This window comes from Cucurbita pepo, chromosome LG06 (assembly GCF_002806865.2).
Source record: "Cucurbita pepo subsp. pepo cultivar mu-cu-16 chromosome LG06, ASM280686v2, whole genome shotgun sequence".
Classification (NCBI taxonomy): domain Eukaryota; kingdom Viridiplantae; phylum Streptophyta; class Magnoliopsida; order Cucurbitales; family Cucurbitaceae; genus Cucurbita; species Cucurbita pepo.
Window position 1 is genome coordinate 6,831,594 of NC_036643.1, and position 16,116 is coordinate 6,847,709.

Genomic DNA, 16,116 nt, shown 5'->3' on the forward strand with positions numbered 1-16,116 from the left:
GAACTATTAGTACATTATGAAACTCTGGGAAGCACAACGGCTACCGTCATCAATTGTCGAGCTATTTGTGTCATGTTATTTGTAAGAGATACTATTTTTGTTGGTATGAGATTTTTTGAAAAAACTAAAAAGCAAAAGTAATGAAAACTCAATCCATGGTAGAGCTCTATTACTTTCTCAAACGACGAACAAAAAAGTTGGGAGCTTTGAAGATGTTGTCATAGTAAAAATATGTGGTAGAGCTCTATTGCTTCCTCAAGTGTTTGAACAAAAAAATTGTGAGCCTCGAAAGTGTTGTCATAGTGAAGATCCATGGTAAAACTTTATTACTTCCTCAAGTATTGAACAAATAAGTAGTGAGTCTCGGAAGTATTGCTATAGCGAAGATCCATGGTAGAACTCTATTAAACTAACGATGTGTACACATTCAACAATATAAGTATGAATCAAGAGGTAGGAAGAGAAATTTTGGATCAACCTCAATTGGACATACGTAAAATAGTTTTGGTGGAAAGAGTTAGGATTGTACATCAACACACACTCGAGGAGAGAAATTACAGGGAGGAATATTGACTCCAAGTATATACCGTACTAGAGAATAAATAAGACAAAAAGTAAATTTTCAAAACACAACCTAAGGGTATATATATGGCTACCATATATAACTTTGCTAGATACAGTGATTTACTATATACAAATGTTTACTATATATTACAGAGTGCAGACGCACGCCAGATGTAGAGGTAGACGCAGACGCGGACGCATAGTGACTCATGGGCTTGAGCTGTGTGGGCTTGAGCCTATTTTATTTATTGTTTTAAGGTTTTTGGGTTGGGTTGAGTTAACCCAATAATTTGAACTTTGAACTCGAATCCAATTCGATATCAGATCGGATTCCAAGGCCAACCTAAACCCAAAATCCTTTTAAACTCAACCCAACCCTTATAATTCCGGTTAAGTTTTCAGGTTAGCGGGTTGGATGTACACCACTACCTCAAATGTCATGCCAAGAATGACGGCACCAATCAGAAGGTTCCATGTTTCATGCCAAGAGTGTGACTACTCCTCCAAGTGCGTGACCAACTTTCACACGTGAAACTGCGTATGGAAGGCCCTCGAGGCACGTGGTGAGGTCTTTTTTTTTTTTTTTTTCATTCAACTATTTATCATCGACCTTAATTTAACTTGAATTAGGACCTATTAAAAAAAATTTAAACAAAATTGCAACGAAAGAGCAAGTTTTGGAAGGCACGTATCCCCCAAGTAAGTAGTCATTAGAACTTCCTTCAAATAATACTGGTAGGGCCCAGACATGCTATCATGCAGCATATATCTTGCTTAGGTGGTTAGAATATACAGGATTAGGACCTTAGAAAGGCAATTTTAAACGAGAATCCGTTGTATGTTATGAAATTCTATTGAAATGCCCCTAGGATATGAAGAGTAGGGCGTTAGAGCTTGAATGGTTTCACATTGACCTAGGTCAATACGTTTTTCAGTAGACCGAGCACCTTATGATCGTAAGTGGCGATTAGTAGTTGAAATCATAATGTTCCCAAAACTTAGAATACCCTCGAGGAGGTAGCTCCCAACGTCTTAGAAATGTGAGTTCAGAAATGTGACTCAGATCGATTATATATGATAGCGTGACGAGACAATTTAGTTACTATCATGTGTAGCAATGAGTTTAAGATTGAGGTCGGGATTTCGTAAACCAGTCTTGAGAGGGACTAGAAATTACATGGGTAACGAGCTTAGGATGAGTGCCCTAGCGTGTGTGGAAATGCCCCCATGCCTTTTGAAGATGGTCATGTCGTTGAAAATCCAACTATAATAGACGAGTAAACACACAGATGAACTTAGTATCTAGCGAACACAAAGGGTCGCTCCCCCAAACTTAGAGTGACTTTATGGCCTCGTGGAAGGGTTTGCTAGTTAACCTTCCATAGACGATGTTCAAACCTGTAGATGTCATATTGTCCTAATAGATTATATGAGGTAGTGCCTCAACTCAGGATACGTTCATTCAGTGGCATGACAATGCAAGCTAAATATGTCAAAAGAACACTAAATATAGTTCATCCCGAGCTAAGATATCTTGTTTAGTAGATTTGTGATGCCAGAAATGAGTGAACATCCTCCCGACCCAGAGTGAGTTTATGTCTTTATGATGGATAAAAGAACTCTTTGGAACTTCGAGACCTTCCTAGAAGCTCCGTTAGCTGTAAAATTAGAACCGAACTTCCTAGAGCTTAGAGAAAAATTAGGTCTTTATGATGGATTACCGTATTTTATTTTTATTCACTTTTTTTTTCGTCATGGTTCGAGATTTAAATCCTTAAAAATCAGGTCATGACAATGATAGAAAAATTGGTGGAGGCGATTCCAAAAGTCTTGCGCCCTGTTCGAGAATGAGATTACTCCATTAAAGAAAAATATGATAAAAATAAACTTTATTTCCACTAAAAGTCGATTCGTCAAGTAGAATCTTGCTGCGAAATTGAAAAACGTTCACCAATGAACTAAAAAAGACGACATAATAGTAGAAGATAAAAAGTAAAAAAACTCTTATTTATTTTTTTTATTTTATTGCTCCAATAATTAATATTGAAGTTAAAATTGTCACATGATTTAGATTTAATCAAATGTCACGATCATACTTATCCAAAGCATGTTGCTTATGGGCGCATGACAGATGTCTTAGTCTTGCTTATTCGGGTCGGTTGACAGGGACGTTAACCAATTGAGTGGGAGAGGATGTCACGGTCATGTATGTCCAAGACGTATGACAGATATCCCGGTCTTACTTGTCCAAGACGTATAAAGACACCCATAAATATTCATAATTATTAATTAGTTAAAGTTAGGTCGTGGAGGTTAGACCAATCAACCTTACCAAATTCATATATTAAGTAGAAATGATTATATATATATACTTAAAAAAATCATACTTTAATTTAACCTATGATCATTATTTGAATATGTTACATCATACATCGAGGAAATAATTGTTCGGTTAAATTTAAATTTTATTTATCATTTTCGTCATTAAAAATAATTATATTAATTTTACTGTATAATTTATATTTACATGAGTGGTTGTGTGTCGAGTGGGTCGAGACATTTTTTAGACCCACCTGTTTATTAATAATCTATTTATTTATTTATTTTTAAATATTTAATTATACCTTGAAATTAATTAAAAATTTAATTATTATTAATAAATAATAAAAGAATAAAGCTAAAATAATAAAAATATTCTTGCATTTTGGATATAAATATATATTTTTTAAATTATTAATATATATATATTTTTTAACCACTCTAACTATTTTTTCTAATTTTGTATTCTTTAAGGTTTAAAAATTCATTAAAAAAATTAATTAGTTGAAAAATTATGAAATTTAATTTCTAGACTCATTAGAATGTTAGAGGAGCTGTCATTGAGTGTTTGGTTATTTGGGAATGTAGTCTCAATCTGGCGGTAAATTCTATCCAAGATTAAATATGGGCGAGAGATCGATAGTAAACAAGTACTGTCGACTTATGGAAGGAATATATTTATTAGATAAAAGGTCGACGCAGGCTCTACCCGTTGATTTGATGACACTATCATCGTGCCACCTACATGTCACAATCGCACTTTTGATGGCAGCAGACTTGCGATTGTGCGGCACTCACTTTCCAACGACAAGTGAGCTAAGCCAATTCGTTCTTGCGTCACCTACGACCAAGCGACGTATGCTCGAGCCTCTGGCCTCGGTTTTAAGAGAAGGTTTTAGGAATAGAGATTTTTGAAAGAGACGTTATATAAGCAAGCAAGAGAGAAATAACAATGGCATACCGTATATAACCTTGGGTAGGGATAAGTTGACAACTAGTCGTATCCCCCTATAATACATTGTGAGACATTTGATGTCTGACAGGCCTAGACATGATATTTGTGAAACCTCGTACTTCCTATAAATGAAAAGAAAAACACTAGAATATGAAAAGACATAAAGTGTTGGGCTTGTCATGGATTGCGGCCATGGGCAACACGTTTTGGACGAGCATGACCGTGACACTAAGCATCATTCAAATATGTGCGTATCAATTTTTTCATAAAATTTTCTTTAGTTTAATTTAATTCATTAGGTTTATAATGGAATGAATGATTGAATTTTTAAATATCAAATTCCCATAAACAAACAGAAAAAGCACAGTAGATGAAATGGAGAGATGATAAAGCAAGCGCACTCATTGATTCAAATTCCCAACGAGTTCCAGTTCATCACAACCATTACCAGATTCCAATTCCGTTCATCGATCCATCATTTTCTCCCTTCCAAATCAGACCGCTGGGGAATCTCACTTCCACACGTTCCCGGAATCATCGTCGCCGGTCGCCCATGGCCGCCGCGGGTAACTCTTCATCCTCCTCTTCGTCCTCCTCCAACCCTTTCATTTTCTCCCCCGATTCTCCCCCTAGACTCGCTCTCACACCGCATCAGATTAAGCTTTGTTCCGAAGCTCTTGAGGCCTTCAAGGAGAAGCTCCAGATGCCTGATGTCATCAACCAGGAGTTCGCCCGATTGCAGGTTCGCCTTTCGTTTTTATGCTATATTTGTTTCTCTTGTCCTTCTGTTGAGAAATACATGGAGATTGATCTAGTTTGTGGTTAATTTCTGTTTACTGTAGTTTATCTTCTTAAGAAGTTGGACAATAATCGATATGTTCATCTAGTTTTAGAATTGATAACGGCATTATTGAGTTTTGTAAGTGATTCTACTTTTTTGCTCATGAAATCCTTAAAACTTTGCTCTGGAAGTGTCTAAATGAGGTTCTAGTTCTGATAATAGATTTGATAGTTTGAGTGGGTTGATCAATTTTGTGTATCAATGTCTTGGATTTTGTCTGAGAAGCATGTACACTTAGTTTAGGTAATGTGTCCATGTCGGACACTCTGATGCTTCAATACTTGTTTGACAACATTTGTTAGCACTGTAAATATATGAGACACTAATTGTGCAAAGTGAATACAAATCTAATGTTTGTTAGACACATGTAGAATACTTTTTAAGCATGATAATTAGAGAAATATAGTAACATAGGATGAGAATAATAGTGTGAGATCCCATATCGGTTGGGAAGGAGAACGGAACATTCTTTATAAGGGTGTGGAAACCTCTCCCTAGCAAACGCATTTTAAAAACCTTGAGGGGAAGCTCGAAAGGGAAAACCTAAAGAGGACAATATTTGCTAACGGTGGGTTTGGGCTGTTACAACTGGTATCAAAGCCAGACATCAAGCCATGTGTCAATGAGGAGGTTGAGCTCTGAAGGGGGTGGACACGAGGTGTGTGCTAGTAAGGATGCTGGGTCCCAAAGGTGGGTGGTGGATCGGGGGGTCCCACATTGATTGGAGAAGGGAATGAGTGCTAGCGAGGACATTGGGCCTCAATCCGAAGGGGGGTGGACTGTGAGATCCCACATCGGTTGGGAAGGAGAATGAAACATTTTTTATAAGGGTGTGGAAGCCTCTCCCTAGTAGATACCTTTTAAAAACCTTGAGGGGAAGCTCGAAAGGGAAAACTCAAAGAGGACAATATTTGCTAGCGGTGGACTTGGGCTGTTACAAATCGTATCAAAGCTAGACATCAGGCCATGTGCCAGCGAGGAGGTTGAGCCCTGAAGGGGGGTGGACACAAGGTGGTGTGCTATTAAGGATGCTGGGTTCCGAAGGGGGGTGGATTGGAGGGTCCCACATCGATTGGAGAAGGGAGCGAGTGCCAGCGAAGACGCTGGACTCCAATCCAAAGGGGGGTGGATTGTGAGATCCCACATTGGTTGTAAAGGAGAACGAAGCATTCTTTATAAGGGTGTGGAAACCTTTCCTTAGCAGACACGTTTCAAAAACCTTGAGGGGAAGCCCGAAAAGGAAAACCCAAAAAGGACAATATCTGCTAGCGGTGGACTTAGACTGTTACAAATAAGCTTCGAACATGAAACATATCCAACTCATTTTTTTAAGCCTGCAAATACATAAATTTCTAGTTCTCACGCACGGTTGTTGAATAATTTTTTCTATGTTCTAATTTTCATGAACTGTTGTCTCATTGTGGATTCAGGCCCAGAGAATAACCGCATCGGATATGAAGAAAAATTGCTCTGTGGCTCTTGACAATGTCAACATCAGTAAGAATCGTTACACCGATGTATTACCCTGTAAGTTCAAACACCATTCAAACCTTTTGTTTTACTGAATCTTCCATTTGAAAACTAAAAGTTTTTCATTATTAGTTAGTCCAATATGATAGCTGAAATGTTGTATAAATAATTTCAGTTGACGAGACTAGAGTCGTGCTCGACTCTTGTAAGGATTACAGACCTTCTGCAAAGGGTTATATCAATGCAAGCTTTATTTCCGTAAGTGCAATAATTGATATGCTTCTACTTAGATAATATTTCAGTACAAGTATCTCTTTTGACTTTCCTCTCCATTGTCTATTTGAATATGCAGAGTTCCTCCTCAGAAAGCCTTTCTAAGTTTATTGCCACACAAGGTCCGTTACCACACACTTATGAGGATTTCTGGGAGATGGTATTGCAGTATAAATGCCCTGCAATCTTGATGCTTACTCGTCTCATTGATAATTACAAGGTAATATTTGTATGAACTACATGTTAATTTTAATCTCCACAAGATTTCATTCGTGAACAAAAATGTTCTAGAAAGGATTGAAAGATTTGATGGAACTAATGTTGATACGTTCTTATTACCCCCTTGTCGTATGGAGGAGACCGATAGACGTGAACAATTTTCTTCTACTAGATTAGGATCCATAGTATTATCCTCAATGGGTGACTGAAAAGAAAGGAGCAGCCCACTTCTCCGAGTATAGTTTAAGGGATAAGCAACAATGTCGCAATTTGAACTTCTTTAACATACAAAGACCTTGACGACTCCAGAGCTTTAATGGATGCGTCAAAAAGGGACACATGAAGCTCAGGAGGAGGAAAATACCCACCAATATCTCCAACTTCAAGCTCATAATTCCTTTATCTTCCCTAACTTGATGTAAACGATGCAAGTCCATAGAATTGGAGAAGTCTTTCAATGAGAGAACTCCATTAATGATTTTTGGAGGGTCTAAGGTAGTAACTTCACCAAATCTAGTAAACACATTCCCCCATTTTTACCCTTGATTTCTATGGAAGCGGGAATAAAATTACACACATTTCTTTTTACTTCAATGAGGCTAAGTGCAATTTAACATATTAGGAGTTTGGGAAGAAATACTCTCAAGACCACTGAAGTAATAACCGATAGCTTCACACGTCCTACGATCCCAATAGGTTAGAGGCAAGTTTTTGATGGACATCCGCACATAACCCTCAATAAAATGTGGACGACTATACTTTTCACGAGGTCACTTTTCAATATACAAATGTTCAAAAGACACGAATGAGTTTCCACCCTTAAACTTAGTAAAGCCTTGTTTTCCATGAAATGATTAATTGAAACAAAGTCCTTAAAGTTCTCTTCCAAAACATCATTAATCTCCTTCCAATTATTGTGAGTAAATAGCCTAGAAACAACCATAAGCTCGCTAAAATTCAAATTCACCACTTCTAGGTCTTTCTTCACCCATTGAGAATAAGAAGAATGCAACTTTTCAACAGTGCTTGAGCCCCTGTTTTCCATTCAAGTCCTTTGATACATTCCTCACACACTAAAAGAATAAGAATTTTTCTCTAAAGATGATTTAGCTAAACCCTTTAAAACATGGGAGTTGTCATCATAATTCTTGAGGAAGTCTTTTAGCATTTCTTAGAAAATATACCAACTTTTTTTTTAAGAAACTCACAGGGAATTGAATTAACTTTCTTCCTCCAAAGGTGGGCAAACAATGCAATTATGAACCAACCAGAATAAAACCTTCGTTTTGACAAACGAATTGTACCACTATCAATCTCGAGTTTGCTTGAGAAAGTTCATAGACATTAGAAGAAGCAAAAGATCCACAAGCGAGCCTTCCAACCAGTGGAAATGTGGTAATGAGTGAGGAGTAATCAACTTGTTCTTCACTACTTGAACAAAGAATACACCATTTTCATTCCAAATGCTAAAGTACTTATTATCAACATAGCAGCTCCTTTCAACCATAACTTATGGAAAAAAAAAAAAAAGTGCAAAAAACGAAGCTAAGAATCCTTCGGCTGGCAGAGCTGATGGACTACAATAAAAACAATAACTGAGAAAGAAGGTGTGTTGACAGCGAACAGTGGCGACACACGACTGTTGAAGCTAACCCATCGGAGAGATAGAAGAGCTTTTGCAAACTAGACCCAAAGTGTGATGTCCCACATTGGTTGGGGAGGAGAACAACCACTATTTATAAGAGTGTAGAAACCTTCCCTTAGCAGATGCGCTTTAAAGCCTTGAGGAGAAGCCCGAAAGGGAAAGCCCAAAGAGGACAATATCTGCTGGCGGTGGATCTGGGGCGTTATAAATGGTATCAGAGCCAGACACCGGACAATGTGCCAGCCTTCTCGCTGTTCCCCGAAGGGGGGTAGACACGAGGCGGTATGCCAGTAAGGACATTGGGCCCCGAAGGGGGGTGGATTTGGGGGCAGTCCCACATCGATTGGAGGAAAGAAAGAGTGCCAGCGAGGACGCTGGGTCTCGAAGAGGGGTGGATTGTGATGTCCCACGTTGGTTGAGGAGAACAAACCACCATTTATAAGGGTGTGGAAACCTTCCCTTAGCAGACGCGTTTTAAAGCCTTGAGGGGAAGGCTGAAAGGGAAAGCCCAAAGAGGACAATATCTGCTGGCGGTGTATCTGGGGCGTTACACAAAGAATGAGTTCATAAATGTGGACAGATATTGAAGCTGAGATCGCAAACAAGGACAACAGACAAAGGTAACTGGTCTACGACAATTAGATGACAATGAATAGGACCAGCAGTGGTGCGACTGGGTTTGGCAATGATGGCGACTAGAGTTAGGTTTGACGACAACGGCTAGGGTTGGGTCCATTCGGGATAGAGTAAAAGCCTATTGGCTTTTGGTTCCTTGGCTAAATATTCTGATCATTGTCTTATTATAAGAAGAAATAAGGGACTCCCAAATTTTCCTAATTTATATCACAACCATTACCAAATTCTATCACTATAGTCAATCCTGCTTAACTTTCTTGATTGTTTTATATCATTGTGATTTATAACTACAAATGCCTAACTTCTAATAATTTGTGCAGACGGTGAAGTGTGGAGATTACTTTCCAGCTGAAGATGGTAGTAGAGATTTTGGTAATCTATTGGTAGTCTCCAAATGGATAAAATCTTCCATTTCCTCTCTTATACTGCGCCATTTGGAAGTGAACCATAAAGAGGTAATTTCTTACATGCTATTTCTGCACGTGTATATAACTTCTATACGTCAACCGAAACATATAAACACTAATGTTGCCTTTGGGTGTCATGTAGTTAGAGGGTGAGTTGGGTATATTTTGAAGGTGACAAGCTGGGTTAGAATTAGCATGTGTGTGCAAATAAAGTGCATAGGAAGTTGAAGATAGAGGGTGACGAGTCGGGTGTAAGGATTCTGAATATAGGAAAAATAACGCTAAAACTATATTGCCAATATCAATAATCTTTCTAGAGGGCTATCTCTCTCGACAATCCTCCATCGTGGATTGGTTCATCAAAATTATGTGTATCTCCGTCTCCCGAACTTCCTCTATGGTACGAAGCTAGTGGAAACAACACAGGAAACTATGAAAAAAACCTCTTAGACCTTTCTAGTACGCAAACTGATAGAACACAATATCAAATTGAAATTGACTCGAGGTGAGAGGTGGAAGGAGGGTTATCTTATGGTCGAAGGCAAAGAAAAAACTTGTTCGTACTTCGAGAATGAAACACTCTACAAGTTTGATGACCAACCAATACATGAATGCTTCAAACATGTAAGACTAAAGCAAGGCTTACAAAAGGAAATGCGTGAACACAATTAAGAGAATTCTTCCTAAACTAAAAATGCAATAAAATAAAGCTATAAAAGTCTCTTACAAAATATAATCCATGATCTAACATATCTCCAAAAGGATCAAGTATATTTCTAAATTAATCAAAGAAACAAGCAAGGAAACTTCTCAAAAGAAGTTGGTTTGGGTTAGGTTCTGGGCCGTTGAAGGGTGTGCATGTAGTTGGGCGGTAGACAGGGTAGAGGCACGTGTAAGGAGAGGCGACTAGCCTTGTGAGTAGTAGATTAGGTGTCGTGGGTGGCCAACAGGTGATGTGCTCAAGGTTGGCATGAACATCCTGTGCACAAATGTTGGCATGCACCCAGTGTCCCACGTGTGCATTGATGTGTTGGCAATGTTGATATTGTGTGTACACATTGGTGAGCAAGCGTGAGCTACCAAGACAGGGCAGTTGTGCATGGTATAACTTCTTAGGAGGGTTTTGAGTCTTATTGTGTGGATACACGTGGCTGATTGGCAATGGACGTGAGTCGCATGCACAACTTTACTCCTTGGTTCTCTATGGCTTATCCCTTGATGCCTTTTGATAGGTTGAGTCTCGTGGTATCATGATCATATCACACCATTCATAAATGAAAACATATATATATATATAAACTGAATGAAAAACCCATAAATATATAAAAACTGAACGACTACCGAAATAAGTACCCTCCTTTTTGAAACCAGGGCTGAATAGACTAGGAAGGGTACAATGGCAGCTTCCCATTGCTTCATTCGAGTGGAACCAACTGATAAAAAAGCCAGCTCATTTAGTGAGCTGCTTTAACATGTGCTACTTCTGGTGAAATTCGTCCCCCTTGACGAATTCCAAATGCTAAGGTTTTGAACCATAAAAAGATCTGCTCACGAAATGCTCCTCCGCTATCCTGAATCCTAGCCCAAGCCCACTGTAAGTAGATATTGTCCTTGTTGGGCTTTCCCTCAAGGTTTTTAAAACGCGTCTACTAGGGAGAGATTTCAACATTCTTATAAAGAATGCTTCTTTCTCCTCCCCAACCTGTGGGATCTCACATCCACACCCTTCGGGGCCCAACATCCTCGTTGGCATTCATTCCCTTCTCCAATCGACGTGGGACCCCCCTATCCACCCCCTTCGGGGCCCAGCATCCTTGCTGGCACACCACCTCGTGTCCATCCCCCTTGGGGGCTCAGCCTCCTAACTGGCACATCGCCCAGTGTCTGGCTCTGATACCATTTGTAATTGCCCAAGCCCACCGCAAGCAAATATTGTCCTATTTGGACTTTCCCTCAAGGTTTTTAAAACGCGTCTACTGAGGAGAGATTTCAACACTCTTATAAAGAATGCCTCGTTCTCCTCCTCAACCAATGTGGGATCTCACATCTATAATGTACATAAGAATATCAGATCAGATACTAAAATGCTCAAACAGGAACTATGAGCATTCTACTAATATTGCTTGATGAAAAAGACAAACTAATGGAAGAAATACGTAAAATCATTAGCAAATCACTCACAAATATTAGGCTTTATACTCGAAGTCATAGCTAGTAACTCTTTTTTTATGAGTTCTCCAACCCCCAAACTTGAATTATAACATGCCCCTAACTAATACAAACCTCATGAATCTCCCCTAAAATTTTAACCATCAGTAAACCAACTACCTTAGGTAGAGAATTTGTTTCTACCTTGTATAGCTCTCCATTGGGCTCTTCTTTCCACAAATCGCTCTATCAAGATTAATGATGCTGCAAATCCTTCTGCTGTGGTGTTATCTTAGTTCCTAACTTAACTTACCTATGCTACAGTCTCATCATTCTCTTGCTAAAACCTATAAACGCTTAACTAACCCGTTAGTTCCCAATTGCTAATACAACCATTACTTAAATCCTCAAGCTCACTGTGCAATCCTTTAACCAGGTCTTATTCTTACTTTAACTTACTAGCTAAAATCTGTCTTCTTCAATCACTCATAGAGAATCCGATTGTGCATATATCTTTGTATGTTTCTCCTGCATTTTCTGCTCGAAACTATCCGTAACGAGCTCACCCAGAACCCGAATCATAGAACAATTTTCAACATCAGTGGGGTATTTCAGGTTATCATAAACATTGAATTTCACCTCCTGACCATTCACTCCTATAGTCAACTCCCATTTATGAGGATCTTCCTAAGATGGTGGGTACATTTATGTCAGCCTCATGGTCCAAAATGAAAAAAGTACTTGTCAACTCGCACTGAAATACACTCTAATTTCCCTTCAGGAAAGGTAGTGGACCTATGTGCAAGTTGCAAAGTGATAGTGGTGAGCCTAGCTTCTCCTCTGCCTAATTTCTGATAAACAAAAAGAGGCATAAGGTTTATGCTAGCTCCAAGATCACAGAGGGCTCTAAACAACTCTTTCCCTCCTATGTATATAGGGATGCTGATAGTGTCAGGTTCTTTCGCCTTAGGAGGAATTTGATCCTTCGAGATTGCGCTGCATTCCTTAGTCGAAGAGACCGTATCATACTCGCCCAATCTCCTCTCCTTGGTGAGAATATCTTTGAGTAATTTTACATAGTTGGGCCTTTGTTTCAAAGCTTAAACCAATGGAATGTTTATCCACTGATTTCTTAATGTTTGTAAGCACCTTCGTATAAATTTTGAAACATAACATTAGTTCCATTGGTTTATGCATGAGTTTTGGTTATTTTTCCCAAAACTCAAGAAATCAGGTGTGTGTTGGGCAGACAAACTCAAATGGAAATAGTAAAAACACTCAAAAACTAGATTGAGAAAGAGCTCTGGGGGCCTTGTAGTTTAATACAAACATTCTTAATCCTTCGTGCTCTTTAAGCTCCCCATTGGTTGATTCGAGCTGATTCAACTTATAAAAGAGCCAGCTCTTTAAGCTCATTTAATGAATTGCTTTCACACGTGCTCTTTTCATTCTATTCGTGCGACTCGTCTTGAACCTATTTTGTGCTTTTACTAAGCTCCGAGTCACGTTTCCCTCTCCATTGGCTTTGTAGTCAGAAGAACATGTAGCTGTTCTACATATTCAGTACCCAGAATGGCCTGACCATGGAGTTCCTAATGACACACTTGCTGTTCGTGAAATGTTGAAGAGGCTGTATCATTTACCACCCGATCTCGGCCCAATAGTGGTGCATTGCAGGTACAGCCTATGTCGATCATCGTACGACACACAGTGCTCGTTCGCTTTATCTGAGGTTATTTCACTTCTTCAGTGCAGGTATTGGAAGAACTGGAACATATTGTGCAATTCATAACACAATTCAGAGAATCCTTATTGGAGACTTGTCTGCTTTAGATCTTGTCAGTACCATTTTTACATTTAGATCCCAGCGAATTGGAATGGTCCAAACACTGGTAAACTAGCCTCTCTCGTTCTATATCTGTAGCCTCCTAATTGTTCTAAATTGTTTGTCCATGAAAAGGTCGTTATATGCACGATAACGTAACCGTTGCTGCGCTCGTATAACCATGAGTTTATTTGCCTTTGTTGGTTTACTCCTAACAAACTTGCAACTCCTCTGTCTATTAGGATCAATACTTTTTCTGCTATAGAACCATTGTTGATGAACTACAAGACCTTATATCTGTTCCACAGTAGAGGCTCGAAGCGGTATGACTATTCTCAGATGCTGTCTTCTCGACTCGTTTTCTAGCTTTTTTTAATGTTACTCATGAGTCCAATGAAGTGCGGCGACTAGTAATATCATGTCTAACCAAGTTGCGACTGCTTGTTAATCTTTTTTCAGACGGATTAATGACCGACCGTATGCGGGGTTGGGATCTTGCTTAATAAAGAGCTTGCTGGATTTGATCTTCTCAGCGTTGATGAAATCAGCAGCTGTGGTTCCAGGAGGTTCGTTTTCTCGAGCAGCCGAGTATGAACACTGTTCATTGTGGTCACAGTGAATGTGCTAACCAACTAATTTTTCTCTTATGATGCTCACCATTGATCATTTCAATAATTGCTTAACTTGAACAGAATTCATGAGCTTCATATACTTTGTGGCAAACATTTGCCACCCAACTGATTGTTCTTGGGTTTTATTGGACATTCCTTGCTGAATATCATTACAAGTTCATCGTCTCCTTCAGTTTGACAATGGTCCGTCTTGTAGTAGTATGTTTAGTTACAAACATGTCCTTAGCGATAAAGTTGAATTGTAAATTTAGTGACAAGTTATTTTCATCGAAACTATTTCAAATGGGATTTGTCCCGTGGACACACGAGCAATCCAACCTATAGGTTTCTCAGTAATAGGGAGATCCACGAGAACTCTGACCCATATTTTACCATTTCTTTGGAATTGTTCACACATAGCATGATGGAGTTGTCCGATTATAGTCTTACGCATTGCTTCAATGGCTCGATATGAAAGACGACCAGCTCTACAATTTTGAATGTCATTTCTTCCAAAACCAAGTTGTGTATTCTGGTTTGCAATCCCTACTACATCTGTCTTTACGAGACATGATACATATATTAGTTTAAAAATAATGAAGAACATAGATTAAGCCGTAAAAATAAAGGTGAGGAAAATGTTGTTTCAAATTATTTAGCTCGTGTACTCTTAATTATTTTCGAATGACAAAAACTTAGATCTATTTTTGATGATAGCTACTTTTAAGATCTATCAAAGAATGTCGAGGTACCCGTTTGGTCTAGAAGGTCAACTAAATAGAGAATGGAAAAACTTATATTTTATTGACGGCCCTACTATAAACACAAAGGTGCCAATATCAATCTTTTTTAAAAGACTCAATTGCGTAAGGGTTATGCAGTTAAGCTCATACAATAGTGAGGAAGATTAGGAGATGAGTTACCTAAAATTAGGAGTCTTATCTTTTATGGTTAGCTTCGACGGCATAAAGGAAGATAATATCTTAATACCTTATGGATCGGAGGTGGTAGCAAGAAGAACTCGTTAACTTAACTTCAAACCTGGTTCTAAAAGTTCATTCTAGAAGAATTTCGTAATCTCGTTTTTGAAAAGAGTTGCTTGTTTGAGCTATTTTAAAGTAAAGCTCCTTGAACTTGCGACCAGAAGAATAAACAAGAGTGAGATCCATCCCGATTTAGAGTTTAGTTTATGACAAATAAGGAATTATCGACAATTAGGGTTTAGGGTTTTTAGGTTTCGACGTAACAAAACTGACCTACATATTTTACTCCTAGATGAAGTAGCAAAACTCTTTACAATTACAAAATATATTTGCACGTTGTCTCTTGTATCGTTTTATAGAGAGAATTTGACTCCAGTCCCTTGAAAGCAGAATGTCAGTCGAGCGACTCATAGGCAGGGGCAAGACTCTTTATAATTACAAAATATGTTTGCACGTTGTCTCTTGTACCGTTTTATAAAGAGAATTTGACTCCAATCTCTTGAAAGCAGGATGTCAGTCGAGCGACTCATAGGCGGTAGCTTGGTTAAGAGAACTCACCAAAGCCAAGAGCCACCAAAGAAATTTGTCTCATCACTAGAAAAAAATGAAAAAGATACACATTCGAGCTAGACGTACACATGCTCCTCAAATGATTGAGTTATATATTTATTTATTGGGAATATCATTAACCTTTTTTTGCCCCTAGTCTAAATTTTGAAGCCTAATAAAAAAAATTCTTACTGTCAATATATAGACGAAAATCAAATTCGTCCGTAGCCCCTTTAAATTTATGAACGACTTCGTTTTCCTCGGCCCTTCAAACAATTATGTTATCATCGCTCACCATACATCTATGGTAAGNTTTTTTTTTTTTTTTTTTTTTGTCATCTTTCTTAGCTTCATCACCCGTGTTTTTGTGTGCAATAACGTTATCATCGCTACAAGACTTGTAAGTTGGAAAGGAGCACGTCAAATTGCATCTGTTGTCACTGTATTCATCGTGTATTCATCGGCAAGACACATGATTTTCTAAATAAGGCTTAGGTATGAACATGTTTGATTGCCTATGGTATCAATGTTCTCGTTTATGATTATGTATGTACCTTTTCATGTTATCAGTTTACTATGATGGAGTTGCTCGAGAGTCACCAACTAACCTCATATATGTGTTTGGAATATGGAGCCTAATATATGACAGATATTTATATATAGTAGGTGAT

The 16,116-nt window shown here is 38.4% G+C and overlaps 1 protein-coding gene across 1 annotated transcript; it reads left to right on the top strand.

Moving 5' to 3' along the window:
* The first annotated feature begins 4,207 nt into the window (after window positions 1–4,207).
* On the top strand, window positions 4,208–14,199 carry LOC111796763 (protein-tyrosine-phosphatase PTP1). The gene is made up of 9 exons (XM_023679520.1): window positions 4,208–4,580; window positions 6,110–6,206; window positions 6,325–6,407; window positions 6,502–6,642; window positions 9,243–9,377; window positions 13,009–13,154; window positions 13,228–13,369; window positions 13,545–13,625; window positions 13,762–14,199. Exons 1-8 carry the CDS (start codon window positions 4,209–4,211, stop codon window positions 13,611–13,613), a joined length of 1,185 nt encoding a protein of 394 aa, XP_023535288.1. The 5' UTR covers window position 4,208; the 3' UTR covers window positions 13,614–13,625; window positions 13,762–14,199.
* The last annotated feature ends 1,917 nt before the right edge of the window (window positions 14,200–16,116 follow it).